We start from the raw sequence: 20,296 nt of genomic DNA on the forward strand, positions 1-20,296 counted from the left end.
TTGCTCAGTGATGCTTGACTCTTTGTAACCCCATGGACTGTAGCCAGCCTGTGTCCCTGGGGCTTTTCCAGGCCAGAATACTGGAGTGGGTTGCTATTCCCTTCTCCAGGGGATCATCCCAACCCAGAGATTGAACCGGGTCTCCCGCATTGCGGGCTGATTCTTTACCAACTAGCCACCAGGCAAGCCCATCACATTAACAGAATTAGCAGTACGTTTGGCCAGCACTGCATTACTGGTTGAGGTTTCAAAGCTTACATGTTTCCTGAGAACCTCTGCGAATTAGTATCAGCAGAATCTTTAAATCCCTTCTTAGAAACAGGTAGTGAATGAGCCCAAGTATATAAACGTTAGAAACCAAGACTCGACAGCCTCTCATCAGTGTTTATTTTAAAACCACTCCAGGAGCCGGGGCTCCACCCCGGTCGGGAAGATCCCCAGAGGAGGGTGTGGCGGCCCCCTCCAGTGTTCTCGCCTGGAGAATCCCGTGGACGGAGGAGCCTGGTGGGCTGCAGTCTGTGGGGTCACAGAGTTGGACATGGGAAATGGCGGCCCCCTCCAGTGTTCTCGCCTGGAGAATCCCGTGGGCGGAGGAGCCTGGCGGGCTGCAGTCCGTGGGGTCACACAGAGTCAGACTCACTGAGCGACTCACACTTTCACTTTGCAGAGGTGAGATTTCCGCACGGGAATTCTTGAGAGCACACCCTACTTTTCAGGCCCTGCGCCTGTGAGTGGGCCTTCCCTCATCTGCACTGTCTTAGCTGGGGGGCAAAATTAACCCCCTTCCTCTCGGTTTCTCTCCCTTCTCTCCTAAGAACCCCTGGTAGTCGTACCGAATTTTCCCAGGGCCTCATAAACCTTTCTCTCTGTTTTTCTTCTTTGGCCCCATCTGCTTTGCTCTGGTGGGGCTGGCAGGTACAGGCAATAACGCAGACAGTTCAGACCACGCTGCTCTGGACGCAGGGACGTAAGGCGGGAGGCAGGGCCCCCGCCGGGCCCGCCTCCGCCCGGCTGCTCTATCTCCCGGCTCCACTGGACCCGAGGCCCATGCCACAGCCTTGGCCTGCGCTCACACCCTGGGGTCCTGCACCCTCCTCCTGGGGCCTGGGCCCTGCCTGTGACCCCCTTCCTAAGTGCCCACCACCTCTTTCCTGTCATTCGTTACATCCAACTGCAGAAAACCTCAGACATGTTCAGAAATGGACCAAACAGTACCAGAACCCTTGTGTTTCCCCTGCCCGGGTTTAGCAGTATGAACACACAGCCCCTGGTCTTTTATCTTTCTCCTATAAACTCCCTGACATTGATCACTTTGAAGCAAATCCCAAATACTACATCATTTCATCCACAAACGTTCCCTGATGTATCTGTAAGGATTCTTTTAAAAAAAATAACGATCCTACTATGATTATGTGAGACTCGAAAGGCCTCCCTTAAAGTCAGCACCTCTCTCTCTCCTAAGAATTATTTTTTTTACAGTTTAAAATGAGAACCCAAATAAGGTCCACGTGTTGGATTTGTTCTCTAGCTGCTTTCAATTCAGCCTGTCTGCTAACGTGGGCGTCTGCACACATGCATACGCAGGGATACACACCCACCCCCGGCCCCGGGGATCTCTGTTGCCTGGGACCCGGTCACCTTTCCTGAGCGTTCCTGGAGCTGGGCTTTGCCGCTCACTCCCCCAGCTCTGCTTGGACACCCTCTCGGCCCCACACTCGGCCTCGGGGTCTGTGGTCCCCGTGCGGTTCTGCATCTTCTTGACCAGCTGGGTCCATGCAGGTGAACACTTCAAATCTGTGCCGTAACGTCATCTCGGACAAGACGCTGCCGTGCTAACCAAGTTGCTGGTGTGTTTTCATCAGCTTGGAGGTCAAAATATCACAGACCTCAGCATATTTACTCAGTGTGCCTTTGGATAAAGGTTATTGCATTGGAAACACCACCACGACCACCAAGAAGCTGTCGTTCAAGGTGTGGTCTGAGAGCCGTGATGTGGCCAAGTTAATTCAAAAGCTGTGCCCAAGGGAAAGCAGTTACTTTGGGCCTTCTCCTGATTTCCTCCTGCAGGTGACGCTGACTTCCTCTCAGGCACACGGACTAGGATGCAGGTCAGCTTCTGAGAAAGCCAAGAGGGACAGCCCACGGATACTCTCAAAAGTCTTACCAACACAGTACTTACCTGCTGATCAGGCGCTCGGAGGTAAACAGTGCTTTGAATTACTGATACTCGCAATAACACAGATGAATCCCCCTGAATGTGCTGAGAGAAGCCAGACACAGCAGATTAGGCACTCGCTTCAGACAGATTTGACAGCAGGCAAACTGCAGAGATAGAAATCAGAATGTGTCCCCAGGGGTCGGGAGGGGAATTGACAGGAAAGAGGCAGAAAGGAATGTTCAGGGACGAATGAAATGTTTTACATCTTGTTTTGGGAGGTGGTTACACAGATGGACGCAACTGTCAAAATCCATCAAAATCAACATCCAAGATCTGTGCATTTTTATGGCACGTTTAGAAAGTTTGAAAGAAGTGTAAAAAAAAAGAATTCAAGAGTCTCTTACGTAAATTGTTATTAAATATGTCTTTGAAAAGTTTTGTGGGCTTTGGGGTTGGAGGGCCTGGGCTGAATTCCAGTTCTACAGCTCCCAGCAGTAGGGTGCTGGGCGAGTTAGTGAACCTTTCTTAGCCTCACTTTTCTCACCTATAAACCAGGGGTAAAACCCGTCTTCAACCCATAAGGGCTTGTGAACGCTGGATGGACTAATGCCCGCAAAGCTCTCAGTCACGGGTGGGCGAGTGTTACGTCCCTCTGCTTCCCGGAGCATTTTGAGGTCCATCGTGGCAGGCTGTCCCCATGCCCGCCGTCCTGAGACCTTACCTCCAGGCCATCCCGCCATCCCCAGAGGCTCTCCTGGGCCCTGGGGTCCCTCGCGTCTCGGCACCGCTGCGCTCAGGCCCTGCCATCTCCGGCAGTTTCCAGTGGGTTCTGCTGCCTGCAGTCCAACCGCTCCTAAGTCTGCTGTGGACAGCACCCCCCTGCTGGTTCCTGCCCCTATGAACCTGGAAGTTTGGGGGTGCTGGCTCTGGCTGGCCTCACCCAGCATCTCTGTTCATAGTCGCCTTTCTCCACTGAATAGATTCGTTTCCATTTCTTCCGTGTCTCAAGGACCTGGAAGCCTTCCCTGATTCTCTAGCGGGTGATGACTCCTAGCAGAGTTAGCGGAGGGAAGAGAAAATTTTTTCTTGTTTAAACAGCAGTGTTATCTTCATTTTAAGGAATTTATTGTTTCATTGATGATCAACAATCAAGTTACAATTGTGGAGACCAGATACATTACCAAGATCCTTGTAATTAAGCATTCATCATTTTTAAGAATTTGTGTGCAGTAATAATACTCATATTAGTTTACCACATTTTGACAACAAAATAACACACATAAAAGATTTTCTTTAAAACTAATAATTTTTGCAAAAGTATAAATATCTGATTATATATGCTATTATTTTTTTAAAAATTTAATGGAAAAGAATCCAAAAAAGAATATATATATATGTAGGTATAGATGTTACTTCATTATAGGTTTTTACATAACACTGAGTATAATTTCCTGTGCTATACAGTAGGACCTTGTTATTTGTCTATTTTATTTATTTTTTAAAAATTAATTTATCTATTTTAATTGGCAGATAATTAGTTTACAATATTGTGATGGTGTTTGCTATACATCAGCATGAATCGGCCACAGGCATACACAGTGTGTGTGTCTGTTAACCCCAATCTCCCAATTTATTTCTCCCCCACTTCCTTCTTTGGTAGCAGTGAGTTTGTTTTCTATGTCTGTAGGTCTATTTCTGTTTCATAAATAAGTTCATTTGTAAGAAATTATTAAACTAAGTAAAGCGAATGAGATGGAGAAAGACAAATATCATACAATGTTGTTGCTTACATGTGGAATCTAAAAAGAAAAATGTACAAGAGAAGGTTCTATAGAGGCCAGTTCAGGCGTCCCACACCAGCTGCCAGGAAGGGGGTCTCAGCAAGCTTCATCCAGGCGCTGAGCGTCACCTGCTCAGACCTCTCGGCCCGCGGCATCGGGGCCTGGACGTGGGGACCAGTGCTGGGGCCACGGGGATGCCCCAAGAGTGGCCTTGCACCCTGTTATTCTGACCGCAGCCCCCCTGGTGTGTCAGGGAGACGCCCCGAGAGCGGCCCTGCGCCCCGTTATTCTGACCGCAGCCCCCATGATGTGTCTGGGAGATGCCCCGAGAGCAGCCCTGCGCCCGTTATTCTGACCCGCGCCACCTGCTCCGGTCCCAGGCGCCCCCGCCTTCCCGCTCCCCGCTCCTGGGCCGCCTGAGCCCGCAGGGCCTCCTGAGGGGCCGCCAGTCACCCTGGAGGACCCCAGCACAACCTCACAAAGCTCGTCCGCAAGAACCTTATTCCCAGATGAGGTTCCGCCGGGTTCAGGACTTGCACACCTGAATTCTGGGAGGACACGATTCAGCGCATCGTGTTCCTCTAACTGCAGTCATCGCTTCTCCCTTTTAAAGCGTGTTTATTGATTTCTGGGCACGCTGGGCCCTCTTCGCTGCAAGCAGGCCCCCTCTGGCTGTGGACGGTGGGGCTTCTCACTCTTGCGGCTGTTGCCGTCGTCGCTGAGCACAGGCTCTGGACCCCGGCCTTCGGGCTTCGGTAACCGTGGGCCTCGGGCTCAGCTGCTCCACGGCGTGTGGGACCTTCCTGGAGCGGGGGACTGAACCCGTGTCTCCTGCACTGACGGGCAGGCTCTTATCCTGGGACACCAGGGAAGTCTTCGTTCATCTGCCCTTCCTTCCCTCCTTTTTTTTGTTTTTTTTTTTAAACTTTTTGGCATGTGGTTAGTTTCCCAACCAGGGATTGAACCCACCCCCGGGCAGCGGAAGCCCAGAGTCTTAACTGCTGGACTGCCAGGGAAGTACCGGACTCCAGTCACGTTTAAGGCCGCCTCTGTGATGGCTCTCCTGAAGAGCCTGCACCTGTACTGCGATTTGCTATTGCCTCTGATTTATTTATTTTTATCAAGACCATAATACTCTATACCATAAATGGAGAGCCAGGATCACACAGCATGAGGCTGTTAATGGTAAACAGAATACACAGAATACACCAATATAACACACAGAAACACACAACTATCAAACTCAGTGTCTGTCCGCAAATTATCCTGAATCATTTTCCTGTCTAGCCCCTCTGGCTGGAAATGCCCTGTGGAAAACACATTGTCTAACCTGGATGGGGACTGGCAGGCATTTGGACAAATAGCCCCACAGTCGGAGCAGGAAGGCAGCCTCCACGTGAGCGTTTCAGGCTCTCTGCATGGTAGGGGCAGAAGCTGTGTCTGCCGGGGCTGCGGGGGAGCCAGCCCTGCGTCCACACAGGACCACAGATCAGAGCACCTGAGCGATCTTACAAGTCACACTTTGTAGAAGAGGAAAAGGAGCCACGGAGAGCTGAAGGCCAGTCCGGGCTGGGGCAGGGCCAGAACCCATCTGCTCACTTGAGTTCAGGTAGCCCTTTGGTGGCCTGGAGCCTCCAGGGCCCGAGCCAGCGCCCACTTCTTGGCATCCTAAAATTGGTCAGAAATGAGGTTTGGAAAAAAAAAACCAAATGAAAACCAAATACTTCCCACGCAAACCGCCTGAAACTAACACAGCTTGTAAATCAATTATGCTTCAATATAAAATAAAAATTAAAAAAAGAGCTCCGCACCACATCTGGGCTCCATCTTTGTGGGTGACAAGGCCGTACCGGCGTTTCCAGCATCTTTATGAGCTCATTTGTGCTATTATTATCCAAAGGCAAGGTGTTCTTTGGGTGAAGATGGTTCACCTAACTGCCCTCCGAGTGTCTGCTGGAGAGAATTTTGTGTTGTTTGGGTGGTAGCTTTTATTTTCTGAAAGTACGGCAGTTGCATATGGTTAAAATTCACAGGATGCTAAAGGAAGCTGGTAAAAAGCTCTCTTCCCAGTTCCAACCTATAATATCCTGACCCCCTTCCTGGAAAGCAGCGGCTATTACGGCTTCTCATGTTCTGCTGAGACAGGAAGGTGGGGTGAGCTTCAAACAGAAGCACCTGTGAAACACCTGAAATAAATTTCACCAGAATCAATCATTTAGGGAAAACCTGTGACTCTCCACTGATCCAGGGCTTCTTCTACTCTGTCCCTATTTGACTTTTCTTTCCTCTTCCTCTTTTTTTTTTAATTGAAAATGTCTTATTGGAGTGAAGCTGATTTGCAATGTTCTGTTAGTTTCAGGCACACTTTTTCTCTTTTAATTCAGTTTTTTAAAAAAACGTTAAAATTTTTTATTTGCTTGATTTTGGCTGCCCTGGGTCTCCGTTGCTGCACGTGGGTTTTCTCTAGTTGCAGCGAGCAGCAGCTCCTCTCTAGTCGCCACACGAAGGGCTTCCCGCTGCAGCAGCCCCTCCTTGGGGCGGAGCACCGGCTGGAGGGCCCGTGGGCTTCAGTAACTGCAGCATCAGGCTCAGCAGGTGTGGTGCAGGAGTTCAGTTGCTGCGGCGTATGGAGTCTTCCCAGACCAGGCATTGAACCCGAGTCTCTTGCGTCTCCTGCACTGGAAGACAGATTTCTTTACCACTGGGCCACCAGGGAAGCCGGTAACTCAGTTTGAACCCTTTCCTATTTCTGGGTTAAGAACGCAGGAGAGGAACAAGGCGGGTGTTTTCCTTTCCAGCGGGTAGACAGGCACGTGTCTGGAGGGAGGCTGTGTGCCTGCCTGGGGCCCAGCTCACCGCTCCCACGCCCCCGCTGGAGCTAGTCACCTGGCTGTCCCCGTTCGGGGGACAGAACGTACCTGGTGTCGGGCGACTGGTTCCTGGCGGGATGCACTTGGCCTTTTCTCTCTGTGGGTCCTGCATCTGGACATGGTTTAGGGATGGGGCACAGGCGGACGGTGCACGGTTTCAACTTAAGACAGTTTGCTGCGCCCGCGGGGCGTCCACGCACCCGTCCTCGGGGCGAAGGTGGAGAATACGCAGTTTGCTGCGCCCGCGGGGCTTCCACGCACCCATCCTTGGCGGGAAGGTGGAAAAAACACAGTTTGCTGCGCCCGTGGGGCTTCCACGCACCCATCCTTGGCGGGAAGGTGGAGAACACGCAGTTTGCTGCGCCCGCGGGGCGTCCATGCACCAGTCCTCGGCGGGAAGGTGGCGATGCGGAGCTGTTGTTTGCAAGAGATGCTGGGTTATGGAAGTCAAGGTCGTCAGGAAGCACATGAGATGAGCGAGGGGATCCTCCCAGGAGGGAGAAGGCGAGATGACAGGGTGGGAAACATCGCCGCGCGGACACGTTTGGAGGGTGAACCCAGAGGGAAGGGAGCTTTGGGAGCGGGGTTACAGCATGGGGGGCTCTGAGGGTGTGAGGGGGGCTGCCAGGAGATGCTGTCAGCTCTGGGGTCAGCAGGTGTGCCTGAGGGAGTGGGTTCAGGAAGGCGGCAGAGAGGGAGCCAGACTGTCTGAGTGTGCGTGTGAGAGAGAGAGGGACACACACACACACTATACCCCTCCCGCTCCCCTCTGCCCTGGTTCGGGCTTGCGCGGCTTCGGGAGGCTGGACAGGCCAGGTCTTTACTCTGAAGCCTGGCATTTCTGCTAAGAGCGCCAGTGCCGCCTGATGAGGGCAACTTAACATCCAGAGCAGAGGAAAAGGAGGGTAACGTTTTAATTTCATCCAGCCTGACACACAACGGGCCGCGCCCGCGATTCTGAACCGTGAACGTGTTGACACGGTATTTCATGGAATAGAGACATTTTCTGGCCAAATTGGCCACAAAGTGAATAAACGTTTTTTCCTACTGAATTCAGCTAGAAAATGACTAGAAATCATTCCATGGGGGGGTGGGTGGGCGGGAGGCAAGAAAGTAACAAGCAGAAACCAGCCGCAGGAAGGCAGAGAAGACGGGCGGCAGAGCTGCTGACGGCTGGCTCCAGGGTGGGGTCTGTGCCCAACCCTGTGGCTGGCTGGGGGGCTGGGGACCCTGGGACTGGCTGCTGGCTAGGTCTGTGGCTGGGGGACCAGCTGGCTGGCCTGGTGTCTGGCTGGGTGGCTGGCCTGCTGGTTGACCAGGTGGCTGGTTTGGTGGTTGACCAGGTGTCTGGCCTGATGTCTGGCTGGGTGACTGGTTTGGTGTCTGATTGGGCAGTTGGCCTAGTGTCTGGCTGGGTAGCTGGTTTGGCGTCTGGCTGGGTGGCTGGCCTGCTGGTTGACCAGGTGGCTGGTTTGGTGGCTCCCTGGGTGTCTGACCAGGTGGCTGTCTGGCTCCATGCCCTCCAGACGGACTGGAGGGTCCCCCTCACTTCCTCCTGCTTTGTCCCTCTTGCTTGCCTCCCGAGGCTCTCTCAGACCCAGTGGAGCCACATATAATATTTTTGCTTGACCTGAAGTCCACTGAACACAAGTTTTCAGGGTTCTGGTTGTGTAAACACAGTAATATTTTCCTTCGCCAACTGGGAAGTCCGCAGTGAGGGCCACCACGTCTCCCTGGGCTGGGAGGTGGTGCCCCTGGGGTTTCCACGCCTAGTTTTCACAGCCACACAGACCTGGGCTTGAGACCCAGCCCTGCTGCTGAGCAGTCACAGGAGTCTGGATCTGCTGGAATCTTTGGTCAGTTTCACATCTATGTGATGAGAATAATACACATCTTGGGAGATTATAGCAATGACTGAGTGAGATTATACATCACATACATATATATGTTTACACAGTGTTTTCCACACCCTGTGCTAAAGGAGGGGTCGTCACTGAGATGATAATGACAATGATGAGGATGAGACATCACCCTTTTTATCCATCAAACAGAATTAAAATGAGCTTGTGAAGAAACAGAAGCCTAAACGTTCCGCTGCAGAAACCTACGCTTGTTGTCCAAAGGCACACAATTTTCACAGCCTTCTAGAATCTCAAGCCTTTCACAAATACTACTTCTAAAAGAATTTTACCCCCAATCAGAAGGCCAAGATTTTTTTGTCATCTACAGATAAGAAATGCTACCATATGCTTGATAACTCCCACTTCAGCAAGTAGGCTGGGCTCCACAGCTGCCTGAATTCCCTGGTCGGGCTCACTGGCTGCTATGTTCGGTAGCAGCCACAAAGAAGAATTGGAGAAGGCAATGGCAACCCACTCCAGTGTTCTTGCCTGGAGAATCCCAGGGACGGGGGAGCCTGGTGAGCTGCCGTCTCTGGGGTCGCACAGAGTTGGACACGACTGAAGCGACTTAGCAGCGGCAGCAGCATAAAGAACGAAATGACGCCGCCGGCAGCAACATGGATGGACCTCAAGATGATCATCTTCAGTGGAGTCAGAGAACGGCAGACATCACATGATGTCGCTTATATGTGGAATCTAAAAAAATGGTACAAACGAACTTACTTACAGAGCAGAAAGAGGCTCACAGATGTAGAAAACAAGCCTCCAGTAACCAAGTGGGGGATGGCGGAGGGGGATCGGCACAGACATTACTGCATGTAAAGCAGATGACTAGCGAGGCCCTACTGCGCAGGGACCTCTCCTCATTCCTCTGCAATGACCTGCGTGGGGAAGGCATCTGAGAAAGAACGGCTACACGCGCCTGCGTAACTGACTCACTCTGCTGTGTACCTGAAACTAACTCAGCGTCTGAAACCAACCACACTCCAATAAAATTTTTTAAAAAATCCACTCAAGAGAAAAAAACAAAGGAAAAAAGACAGGAGGTCACATTATCTCCTCCGTTCTCCTGTGTGGGCCCCTATATGAGAGATCTCTTAAAATTCAGGAATTTCCCTTTTAAAAAATCCTATTGAAAGGCGTGTTATGTTTCAGACTACTCATCAGGAGTAAGCCTCCTCGTAGGAAGGCAAACGAACCTGAAGCCAGGTTTGAAGATGTAAGGAGTTGGCTTCAATGACTCGTTTGTTTCCAGAGCAGGGACTGAGTGAAGGTGGCGGATGTGAAAGACGGAGAGTGGGGTATGCAGGAACGCTGCAAGCCACGGAGGGCACATCTTCTTTCAAAGCTTTAACCGGAGGATGATGACTTCACAGTACTGTGCTGGTTTCTGCCACACATCAGACATGACCCAGCCACAGGCCTGTGTGTCCCCTCCCTCTCGAACCCCCTTCCACCTCCCCCACCCTGCTGCGCCGGTCTGAGCTCCCTGCCTCACGCCGCAGACTCCCCCTGGCTGCCTACTTTACATCTGGCACAGCTACGCTCTCAAATCATCCCCCCCTCCTCTTCCCCCACTGTGTCCCCGTCTGTTCTTTGTGGCCCTGTCTTCTTCGTTGCCCTGCAGACAGGATCGTCAGTGCTCTCTAGATATCATATATATGCATTAATATTTGTTTTTCTCTTTCTCACTTCATTTTGTACGATAGGCTCCAGGTTCATCCATCTCATTAGAACCAACTCAAACATGCTCCTTTCTTTGTAGCTGAGTAATACCCCATCACGTGTATGCACCACAGCTTCTTTATTCATTCATCTGTTGGTGCGTATCTAGGTTGCTTCTATCGGGGGCACATTTTTTCTAACAGGATCTCTGTACATTGAGTAAAATGCGGCTTCCTCAAATAGAATATTTCTGTGGAAGCAACCAGTCCTGTGTGATACGTAAGACTTTATGCTTAAATTCAGTCCCGGCACAAAAGCTCCTGTGGGTCCCAGACCAAGGGCGTCCCTGAGACATGGGCCTTTCTGTTTTAAAGGGGAAGTCCTGCCAATCTGGGGTAAGCATGCCACCCTAATGCTCCTCGTCAGTGCTCCTGGTGAAATGTGAGTGTGAGAGAGGAGATGGAAGGTCCCAGGCCCAAGGGACCGGGAGCTCCCCTGGGAGAGCCTGGATGTGGGAGCTGCTGGCTACCACGGGAGGGCCTTGGATGCCAGCCTCAACTCCCAGATCCTATGCAGCCGAAGTGCTCAGCCTGCGGCAGACATCCTCTGAGGACGATGACGGGGTGCCAGGCGTGCCTGTGTGGGGTGACTGTGCCACCGACCTGCGACCTTACAGAGGGGACGTGTTTACATGTGTAGGTCAGAATCCTCTCGTAGGGTTATTTTGTACAATTTCAACTGCTTTCTGTATTAATTATAAACATATTTCTTTTTAAAAAAAGACTGCATAAAGTATGGGCTGCTGTTACTGCTTCATTGATAGTTTAAGCAAAACCCAGTTGATCTACACTGTCGTGTGAGCTTCTGCTGTGGTGTGGTGGCAGCATAGCCGCTCAGTCGTGTCCAGCTCTTGCGACCCCAGGGACTGTAGCCCTCCAGACTCCTCTGTCTATGGGATTCTCCAGGCAAGAATACTGGAGTGGGTTGCCATTTTCCTTCTCCAGGGGATCTTCCCAATCCAAGGACTGAACCTGCATCTCCTCCGTTGTGGGCTACCTCCCACATTGCAAGCAGACTCTTTGCTGCTGAGCCACCGGTAAAGCCCAATTTCTGCTGCACAGCAAAGTAATTCAGTTCCACACATGTATACATTCTTTTTAACCTGTTCTTTTCCGTTATGGTTTGTCATGGGATGCTGACTGTAGTTCTCTGCGGCACGCAGTAGGGCCTCCTTGTCCTTCCATGCTATACTTAAAGCTTGTCTGCCAATCCCAAGCTCCTCCCCACGCCTCCTTCAACCCCTTTCCCCTTGGCCGCCGCGAGTCTGTTTTCTATGAACGTATCGCTTTTTAAAGCACCAAGTGCAGAGACATTAAAAACTGCCCTGCCTGGTAACCTGAGCAGTGTTTTCACTGCAGGGCTGAGATGCAGGGAAACTGGAGGCTGTTTCAAGCGGCGTCTCCCCAGCGCTGGGCGTCCATGAAGCAGCCCCTCTAAGACTGGAAGTGCGCTTTGATCTCTCATCTCACATCAGGTCCACACCTTCAGCAACTCCCCCCACTTCCTGAAGATGGCACCCCACCGCCCCCCACCGTGCAGACTGGAAGACTGAATGCGGCCAGTTCTCTCTCCCGTGTGACTCCGTTGTTATACCAGAGGTGTGTCAGGCTTGGTGGTCGGCAGGAGGGGCTCCGCTGTCAAGCCTGGGTGGGAATCTCCCTGTGGCACTTTGTTAGCTGCGCGACGTGGGGCCACGGTCTGACTCTGTTAGGGCTGCTGCACAAGCCACAGGCCAGGGGGCTCATACGCACCGGAAATGCCCTGCTCACAGGTCTGGAGGCTGGAGGTCTGAGACCAGTGCCAACAGGGGTTGGGTTCCAGGGGAGGCCCTCTTCCCGGCTGCAGACTGCAGCATCTCACTGTGTCCTCACGCGATGGAATGGGGTTTGGGAGCTGTCTGCGGTCTCTTTTATAAGAGCACTAATCCCAATCACAAGGGCCCCACCCTTTGGACCTAATCTCCTCTTGAAAATCCCACCTCATAATACCATCGCCTTGGGGCTTAGGATTTCAACTCATGAATTTGGGGGGTTACAAATGTTCAGATTATGATAGCCACCTGCACCCTACAAAGCTGGGCTGAGGTTTTATTAGGTAACATACGGCCTGGCATATAGTACATTCTGAATAAATACTTCCTTTCTCCCTAATTCCCAAATCAGTATTCTAGGATAAACTTCTAGGTTTACACTCTCATCCTAAGAAGAAAAGGTTGACTACTGCACTTGTTATCTTCAATTCTTATAGATTCTTGTAGAAGGACAAACGAGCAATGCTTTATTTATTTTCAATTTTAGGATAAATTAAGGCCACAACCTTCTGAATGATTTAAGATCAATAAATATAATTTCAAACTACTTTCTCAATGACCAATGGTCCTGCCTCAGTCAAGGATCTGCCAACATTTTATTTGACAAAGCTAAAAAATACGACAATCAGCAATAACTGGTTTGGAAAGTTAAACAATATTAGGGCACAAACTCAATATTATCTCCATAATTACTAGCAAAACTACTTAACTTTCTGACTATTAAACTACTCCCAAATCTTATTTTACAAACAGTACTGAAAACTTATTAAAATTGTACTGTCTGCTGTGACTATAGATTTCAAGTAAAATTACCATGTTATCTGAAATCTAGACTTAACAGGCTCAACTAAGAGTTTCTTGGTCTCTCTGGAGTTTGTCCAGCTTTCAGAGTTTGAAGGGAAGGTACATTTGTTTGTCATTAAGTACTTGAAGTTCATAACACTGAGGAAAGGAGTTTTATAAACCCTTCATATCAAATTGACATAATACCTGAAAATGCCTCATGGGATAGCAAACATGGATTTGTGATTGATAGGATTTCCTACTAGAACTGTTGTAATCTCTGTCTCCTAAAAAATACATATTTTAAAATGGTCTAAAGTACAGACAGATAGGAGATGCAGATGTAGTATACTGGAGAGACCATCAAAATGTGTATTCCATGCAGCTGATGCTTTAAAAGAAGAAAGGCAAACCCAACTTAAATATTGTCTATAAAAGTCACTGTTAACATCTGGTTTAATCAGTTAAAAGGAACAAAAAATCAGTTCAATAAAATTTCATGTGAAAGTGAATTTAATGCTTTTAGGGTTGAGTTTTTTCACCTAAAGTATTAAAATCAACATAAAAACCGTAAGGTGAGAAAGACTGCAGGCAATAAAACAGTCTGGGTAATTTTTTAAATGTCCTGTATTGTATTAATTAAGTTTGTATTATTTTAAAGAGAGAAATGTTAAACACACAGTTATCTGATTCTTTTCACACCGTCTATGGTGGTCTGTAACAAGCAGGGACAGGTCACAACTTGTGGGCCAAATCTGGCTACCAACTGCTCTGGTCAATAAAGCTTTATTGGAACACAGCCGTGCCCATTCATACACACTGTCTGTGGTGATGCTCGCGGGAGTTGAAAAGTTGCAACAGAAATTGTATGGTGTTCTGTAAACTGAAAACTGTATTTAAATAAAATGGGTGGCAAAATGTTTATTCAAAAAAATCCTTAAGTACACTGATTTCAAAGTCTCAGTTACAGTATTTAAACATTATTTTCTTTAGGATTTCTTTCCAACTGCTAAAAAATAAAGAACACCTTCTAAATCAGATATTTAAAATGTTTCTGATAAAGTTATTAAAATTGAAGTTCAGAAATATTAATATTTAGAGGTAAATAACTTACACTTGTAAATCCTACTGTTTAGCAGTAACGAGGTTCCTTAAACGAGACTGAGCTGTAAGGTGGGCTTGTAACTATAATTAGCTGAAGCAGGAGTTTCCAACAGGCCTTGTCAACACAAAGAAACCTGAATATTAATAAGTATGGCAGTGTGGTTTTCAAGCCACACCGCACACAAGTTTCCTCTGCCTCCTGTAGGTGCACACTTAAAAAAGCCTGAAGGTCAAAGCCAGACAGACAAACCTTGTCTCTGAACATGCTGACCGCGACTGGTACAAGTTGAGTTTGCTTCTCCCGCTAAAACTATGGAGGAAAAACAAACTCCAGACCAAGGGCAATCACTGTGACCATCTTAAGACGAACAAGAAGAGAGAAATAAAGGCGAAAGTGGTTTAGCCCCACGGCCAGCCCAGACCTCAGTTTCACTAGAAGCCCATTTTTGGAGTCACATATTCGAACTGTTTCATCAAGAAGAAGTTGGTAGCAGAAAAGATGTCCATGCGGAAGTGACGTCCAGCCAGTACGCAAAACAAGAGTGATCTGAGACAGCCCAATCGTGAGGCCACGGACAGCTGGGGAACCTCCACAGCTAGCAACTCGACTGCAAAGGGACCTCCCAGGCTTGAGATGAAAACACACACCGAACCTGTAATTGAATTATACAAGCCTCACTGCACGGAGCGCTTTGTGGGTCACCAGGATACAAAGCAAATGCTGGGTTATCAGAAGTGCATTTATCAGCCACAGTGATTTATTGAGTGCTTTAATAATACAAGTGTACATCAACTGATCCACAGTCAAAAGTGGCAAGTCCCTAAGAAAATTTACAAGCACTTGAAGTAAATCAAAATACATATTATTTTGTTCAATCCAGCAGCCTTCGGTGTGGGGACAGAAGGCTAGTGATAAACAGAGTCTTCAGTAATGCACAGTGATTGTGATTGAAGCGTTTGTACAAAATCTGGTTCCCAGTAGCATGCACCCACCGATAAAGACTTCAGTACAAAAAAATTAATCCTAAGCGCTACATGGAAGTAGAAACGAGATAGAATTCTGAATTCGTGTCTTCCCAAGATCACAGAAAAGGAAGAAGGATCAAATAAAATGGACAATAAGGAACAAAACCACACAGGAATACGAAGCTTGGTAAGAAAGCTCTTATTATTACAGATCCGACACTGTTTGCACTGAAAATCAAAGTTCCCATCCACGTGGAGGGGGGGATTAAAAAAAAAAAAAAAGACCAGATCTTTCAAGTTAATGGAAATTAAAAAGGGAATAAAACAGGAAGGGGTGGGGAGCAAAGGAACAGGGGTGGGGCTGGATGACGCTCCATCGCAAGACGGTTCCAAAGGTAGCAGGCCGGCGGGCAGCGCGGGCGCCCCGCGCGGAGCTGCCGCCGGGGCTATGTCGCGTACCGCTTGGTCCACTGCCTGGCCATCCGGTCGTGCTCCGCCCTGTTGGTCATGTACTGTGTGGCGATGCTGCCGACCAGCGGGTCAGCTGCAAAGGAAGCAGAGGCAGGTCAGTCGGGCCAGCGCTCGGGCCCCCGGAGCCGGGGACGCGGGGTGCGGGGCGCGGGCAGAAAGGCCGGAGGCCGCGTCCTGCCCGGAGCAGGGCCTCCCGCCCGAGACCGCATCGCTGCAGCCCCGCCGGTCGTCACGGTCCGGACAAGGCTCCCCAGCCCCAGCAGGCAGACACCTGCCGCCGTCCCCCCTGGTTGTCAGGGAGCGTTTCCTTCCCCGAGAAGACGCGAGTGGGCGGAGCCTGGTCTCCACCCTGGTTACTGCTGGGGGCACAGCGCCTCTGTATTTGGGAATTACCAAGCCGGGTGGGTGTGTGTGTGTGTGAGTCGCTCAGCGTGTCCCACTCTTTGCAACCTCATGGACTGTAACCCACCAGGCTCCTCTGTCCATGGGATCCTCCAGACAAGAACACTGAAGTGGGTTGCCATTTCCTCCTCCGGCGGATCTTCCTGACCCAGGGATCGAACCTGCGTCTCCTGCGTGGGCAGGTGGATTCTTTAAGGCCTGAGCCACCAGGGAAGCCTTTACCAAAGTCATAGGGTTCTCTGTTACAAGAGTAGCAAGGGACGTTCCTCACAGCTGACACTCACTGACTTAACCATGGCCTCAGACTTGAACATGCTGGAGCTGCCCCGGGAGGAAACTCAGCCTAAGGAGGGGGCGCCCCACCTGGAGCAGGAGCGCCCCTCTCCCTGCAGGCTCCTGGGACACTCCTCCACCCAGACAGGATCCAGGGCTACTGAAGACCATTGAGAGCAACTGAAGAAACGCCCTTTAGGTTCTGGAGATCCCAGAAGGCACTGGTTTCCAGCCACTCTCTCACTTCCCTTCGAGTTTTAATTCCTCTACTTTTGGCATTGAGAATTTGTGTATCAGAGCAAGTGGATAAGCAAGAACCAAAAGAGAAAGGGGGGAAAAAATGAGCAAAAGTTGGTAATAAATACAAAAAAATACCCAAAGAAGATGGCAGCGCGTCTGCAGTCTGATAACCTCGTAACCTGAGGAAAATCCTGAGGAAGACTTTCAATGTCACAGCTTCTCAATAATCAGAGTGTAACGGAAGCACCGCCTTTTCAGAATCCGCGGAGGCTGACGATAACAGCATCTGAAAGTCCTCCCAACAAACCCCTGCTGTTTAAAAAATTTTGTTACACTTCCAACATTACTAATACACCGTTTTTAGGGGGTTGTTTTTTCCTTGGGGCCTCACCTAGCGAGTTGTGGGGTGTTAGTTTCCCCACCAGGGACTGAACCTGTGTCCCCTGCAACAGAAGCACAGTCCTAACCACTGGGCCGCCAGGGCAGTCCCAAGACTGCTGAAGCTTTCACGAACTTCCCTTAAGCTTTCTTGGGTTTGCGCTAAGCTTGTTAAGTTTCTCATATTCACTCGTATCACGAACCATTAACAGATGACCAGTCACGGGTCTGTTACAAACGTCTGCCTCTCCGCCTGCTCTTTGTGACTTGACTTTCACCTGCCCAAAGGCTGAAACTCGTCACCTCAACCAGCCCAGCCAGGGCTCAAAATGACTCAGACCAGCAGTACAAATATAGACACAAAATATCTGGGATTGGTAAGATATCTTCTTAAAAAATGCAGTCTTTCAGTTCAGACTCAAGTAATGACTTTATATTAGAGTCTACAAAGCGCCAAAGAGAGGTGTGAGTCTCATTTCTGTACCTTTGAAACAAACCATCTAGTTTCAGTTTAGGGAGGGCAAAGAACTTGGGCACCCTGGACGGAGCTTAGGTCTACATCAGTCAAGCCGGCTGTTTGGTTAAATACACCCAGCGTGAGAGACATGTGCTGAAGGGCCATCTGAGCTTCCTAACTTAACCGGTCAAGGTAAAGTCAGAAGGTTTAAGTCAAAAGAATGAGCAGTGATATCAATGTTCTAATGCAAATGTACCTCATGGAGGGTGGGCTAATGGGGAACAAGAGTCTGCTGTTCCTCCGCAAAGGGAGAGGGAGACAGGTGAAGGAGGAGGAACAGGAAGCTCGGGGGTGGGGAAAAGCATTCAGACTATTTCAGCAGGGGCTGAGGAGGAAGCCTCACTCACACACACTGTGCAGACTTCTTTTTGTATTATGCTTAAGTAATTAGCAGTAAATTCCTTTCAGAGTTCCTTTCACCTTTTCAAGTTCAGTTTTTAAAAGAGCAGTATTTTTCCATCTGCAAAATTATACGTGCTAAATATGAAAACAATAATTTACAAAGCCACCTCACACAATACATAAGACAGAAAGTTGTAAGTGAAAACTGGCTGCAAATTCAATGAAAGAAGTACTGTTAACACGCTGACTTACATCTCTCCAGATTTCTCTTCTAAACATACAAGGGAAAAAAAAAAAAGGTCAGTCTGCTTTTGCAACGTTTAAAAAAACTCATTATATGGTGAATAACTTTGTTTCACGAATTACATCCTACCTCATTTTTATTTTTTCAAATTCAAGTGTAACTGACATGTCAATATTACTATGTTAGGTTCAGGTGTACAACATAGTAATTTAATATTTGTATAGATTATACTCCATACAAAGTCATTATATTCCCTGTGCATCATTTTATTTTTTATTGAATGTTTGTAAAATTTTAAAAGGCATTAATTAATCAACTCCTTTATTTTCGGCTTTGCTGGGTTCTCACTGCTGTGTGTGTGTGCTCTAGTTGCAGAGGGCAGCAGCGTGCAGGCTTCTCCCTGCGGTGGCGCCTCTTGCTGCCGAGCGCAGGTTCCAGCACTGGGCTCAGTAGTTGCGGCCCCCAGGCTCTGGAGCACAGGCTCAGGGGTTGTGGTGCACGGGCTTAGCTGCTCAGCAGCAAGTGGAATCCACCCAGACCAGGGATCGAACCTGTGTCCTTTCCTCTACTGGCAGGCTGATTCTTAACCATTGAGCCACCAGGGAAGTCCGAAACATTTAAAATATTAATCTGAATTAATAATCAATTTCCTGTTTAGAGATATATGGGTTCTTTGCACTTTTTTTTGCTTAATAAATGATGCTGTAAAGAATATTGTTGTGTGCATCTTTGTAAATTTATGCAAATCTTTAAAGTATTAATGAAGGAATAAATGTATAAAATGAAAATTTAAAATCATGTGTTATCAAATAGTTCAATGCTAAAATATTTTGCTGAACAGAAGACAGTTAAGACTACAAGTAACCAAACGAAACTAGGCAATAAATGTGTGTCCAGGACTACTGCAGTGGATTTGGAGGAATAAGATCCTCCTTCTACAGTGTATTTATAGTCATGACCTGAAGGAAGATCCACTCTTGCTGTAGGGTTTCATATTTCACGGACCGAGCTACACCAGGGACGAAATAACCCTCTCCAAACATAAATTACTCAGCCTTATTTCTCTATCAATTCCTTTTTACAAGGGAGAGTTTCCCCATCATTTTGGCTTCTAGACTTACTGCTTGCCCAAGTCTCGATCAGTCTCCGAGAGGATCATCCGTCAGTCTTCCCCTTTACTAAAGAAAACCTACAAAGTTCACCCGTGAATGAGTAAAGTGAGATTCAAGCCTCCTGCACTGCCTGCTCTCTTTCATTCACTATTTGTCTGAGTTTCTGAGAAGAGGAGCTTGTTCACACTTGGCTCGGCTCACAGCACAGGATGAGGTGATGGTACGCACTGATTCTCCTAGCTGGCAGTGTGGTGTGTATGAGCGGTCCCCATACAGGATTCAGGGTGTGGTCAGCGGAAAAGCACGCGGTGGGAGCAGGGAATGCTTACCCCCATCGACCGGATCCCTAAACTGCGTCACCTCATCTGTGTGTAAAAGTCACGCCATCGCTTTTTTTGCGGGCACCGTGCAAAGCCCGAGTGGAGGCGTAAGTCAGCAAATCCCTCGTGATGGGAGTCCCCCTTCTTTTTGCTTCTCCTCTACTTCCTGGGCTCACCTCTGCGTCCCCGCAAGGGCAGGCTCAGTGAAAGCTGGGGGCAGGTAAGGGGGCTGAGTGCGCCAACCCAGCTCCTTTCTGGGGACTGCGTGAGGCGCTCCTGCGATTCTGGAAGGGAAAGGCTCAGGGAAGCCCCAGGACCCTGTCTGAAGGCCCCCCTATGCGAGGAACCCCGGACCGGGAGGCTTCACAGCCGGTCCAGGAGAGCGGGGAGATCGGGGTGCTGCCTGGAGGAGGCGGCTCCCGCTGGCTCGGCGGACTGAACCCGCTCACCAACTCGGGGGACGCGGCTCGACTCCTGGGCTGGGAAGGTCGAACACGCCCTGAACAACGAAGCCCGTGGGCCACAACCGCCGGGCCCCCGAGCTGCCACTGCTGAAGCGCGCGCCCGGAACCCTGGGCCACCGCCAGAGGGGCCACTGAGGGCGCGCCCCGCGCAGCGCCGCTAGTCCCTGCACTCTCCGCAGCTAGAGAAACCCCGCAACAGCCGTGAAGAGCAGCACAACCGGAAATAAACGTATACACACGTGGGAGGCCGGAGGGCGAGGAGTGGCGGCCGGGCGGCCGGCTGAGCTGCAGAGGGGTCTTACCGGCAAGGCCCCAAATCATTCTCTCCTGGATGGTGGGTGGTATAGGAGAAACCACGGGAAAGAGTCTTTTTTGACTTTCTTTCCTTAAGAAAACATGTATGTCCTTAAAGAAACAAAGAAAAGCAGCTCAGGA

General features: G+C 49.4%; 1 protein-coding gene across 1 annotated transcript in view; it reads right to left on the bottom strand.

Moving 5' to 3' along the window:
* Positions 1 to 15,282: 15,282 nt before the first annotated feature.
* UBE2E2 (ubiquitin conjugating enzyme E2 E2) overlaps positions 15,283 to 20,296 on the bottom strand; it is a 359,643-nt gene continuing 354,629 nt past the window's right edge. Inside the window, exon 6 of the mRNA XM_069572936.1 lies at positions 15,283 to 15,642. Coding sequence (XP_069429037.1) covers positions 15,545 to 15,642 — 98 coding nt within the window. The 3' untranslated portion in view covers positions 15,283 to 15,544. The remainder of the gene's footprint in view (positions 15,643 to 20,296) is intronic.

The sequence above is a fragment of the Ovis canadensis genome, chromosome 26, assembly GCF_042477335.2.
Source record: "Ovis canadensis isolate MfBH-ARS-UI-01 breed Bighorn chromosome 26, ARS-UI_OviCan_v2, whole genome shotgun sequence".
NCBI lineage: Eukaryota > Metazoa > Chordata > Mammalia > Artiodactyla > Bovidae > Ovis > Ovis canadensis.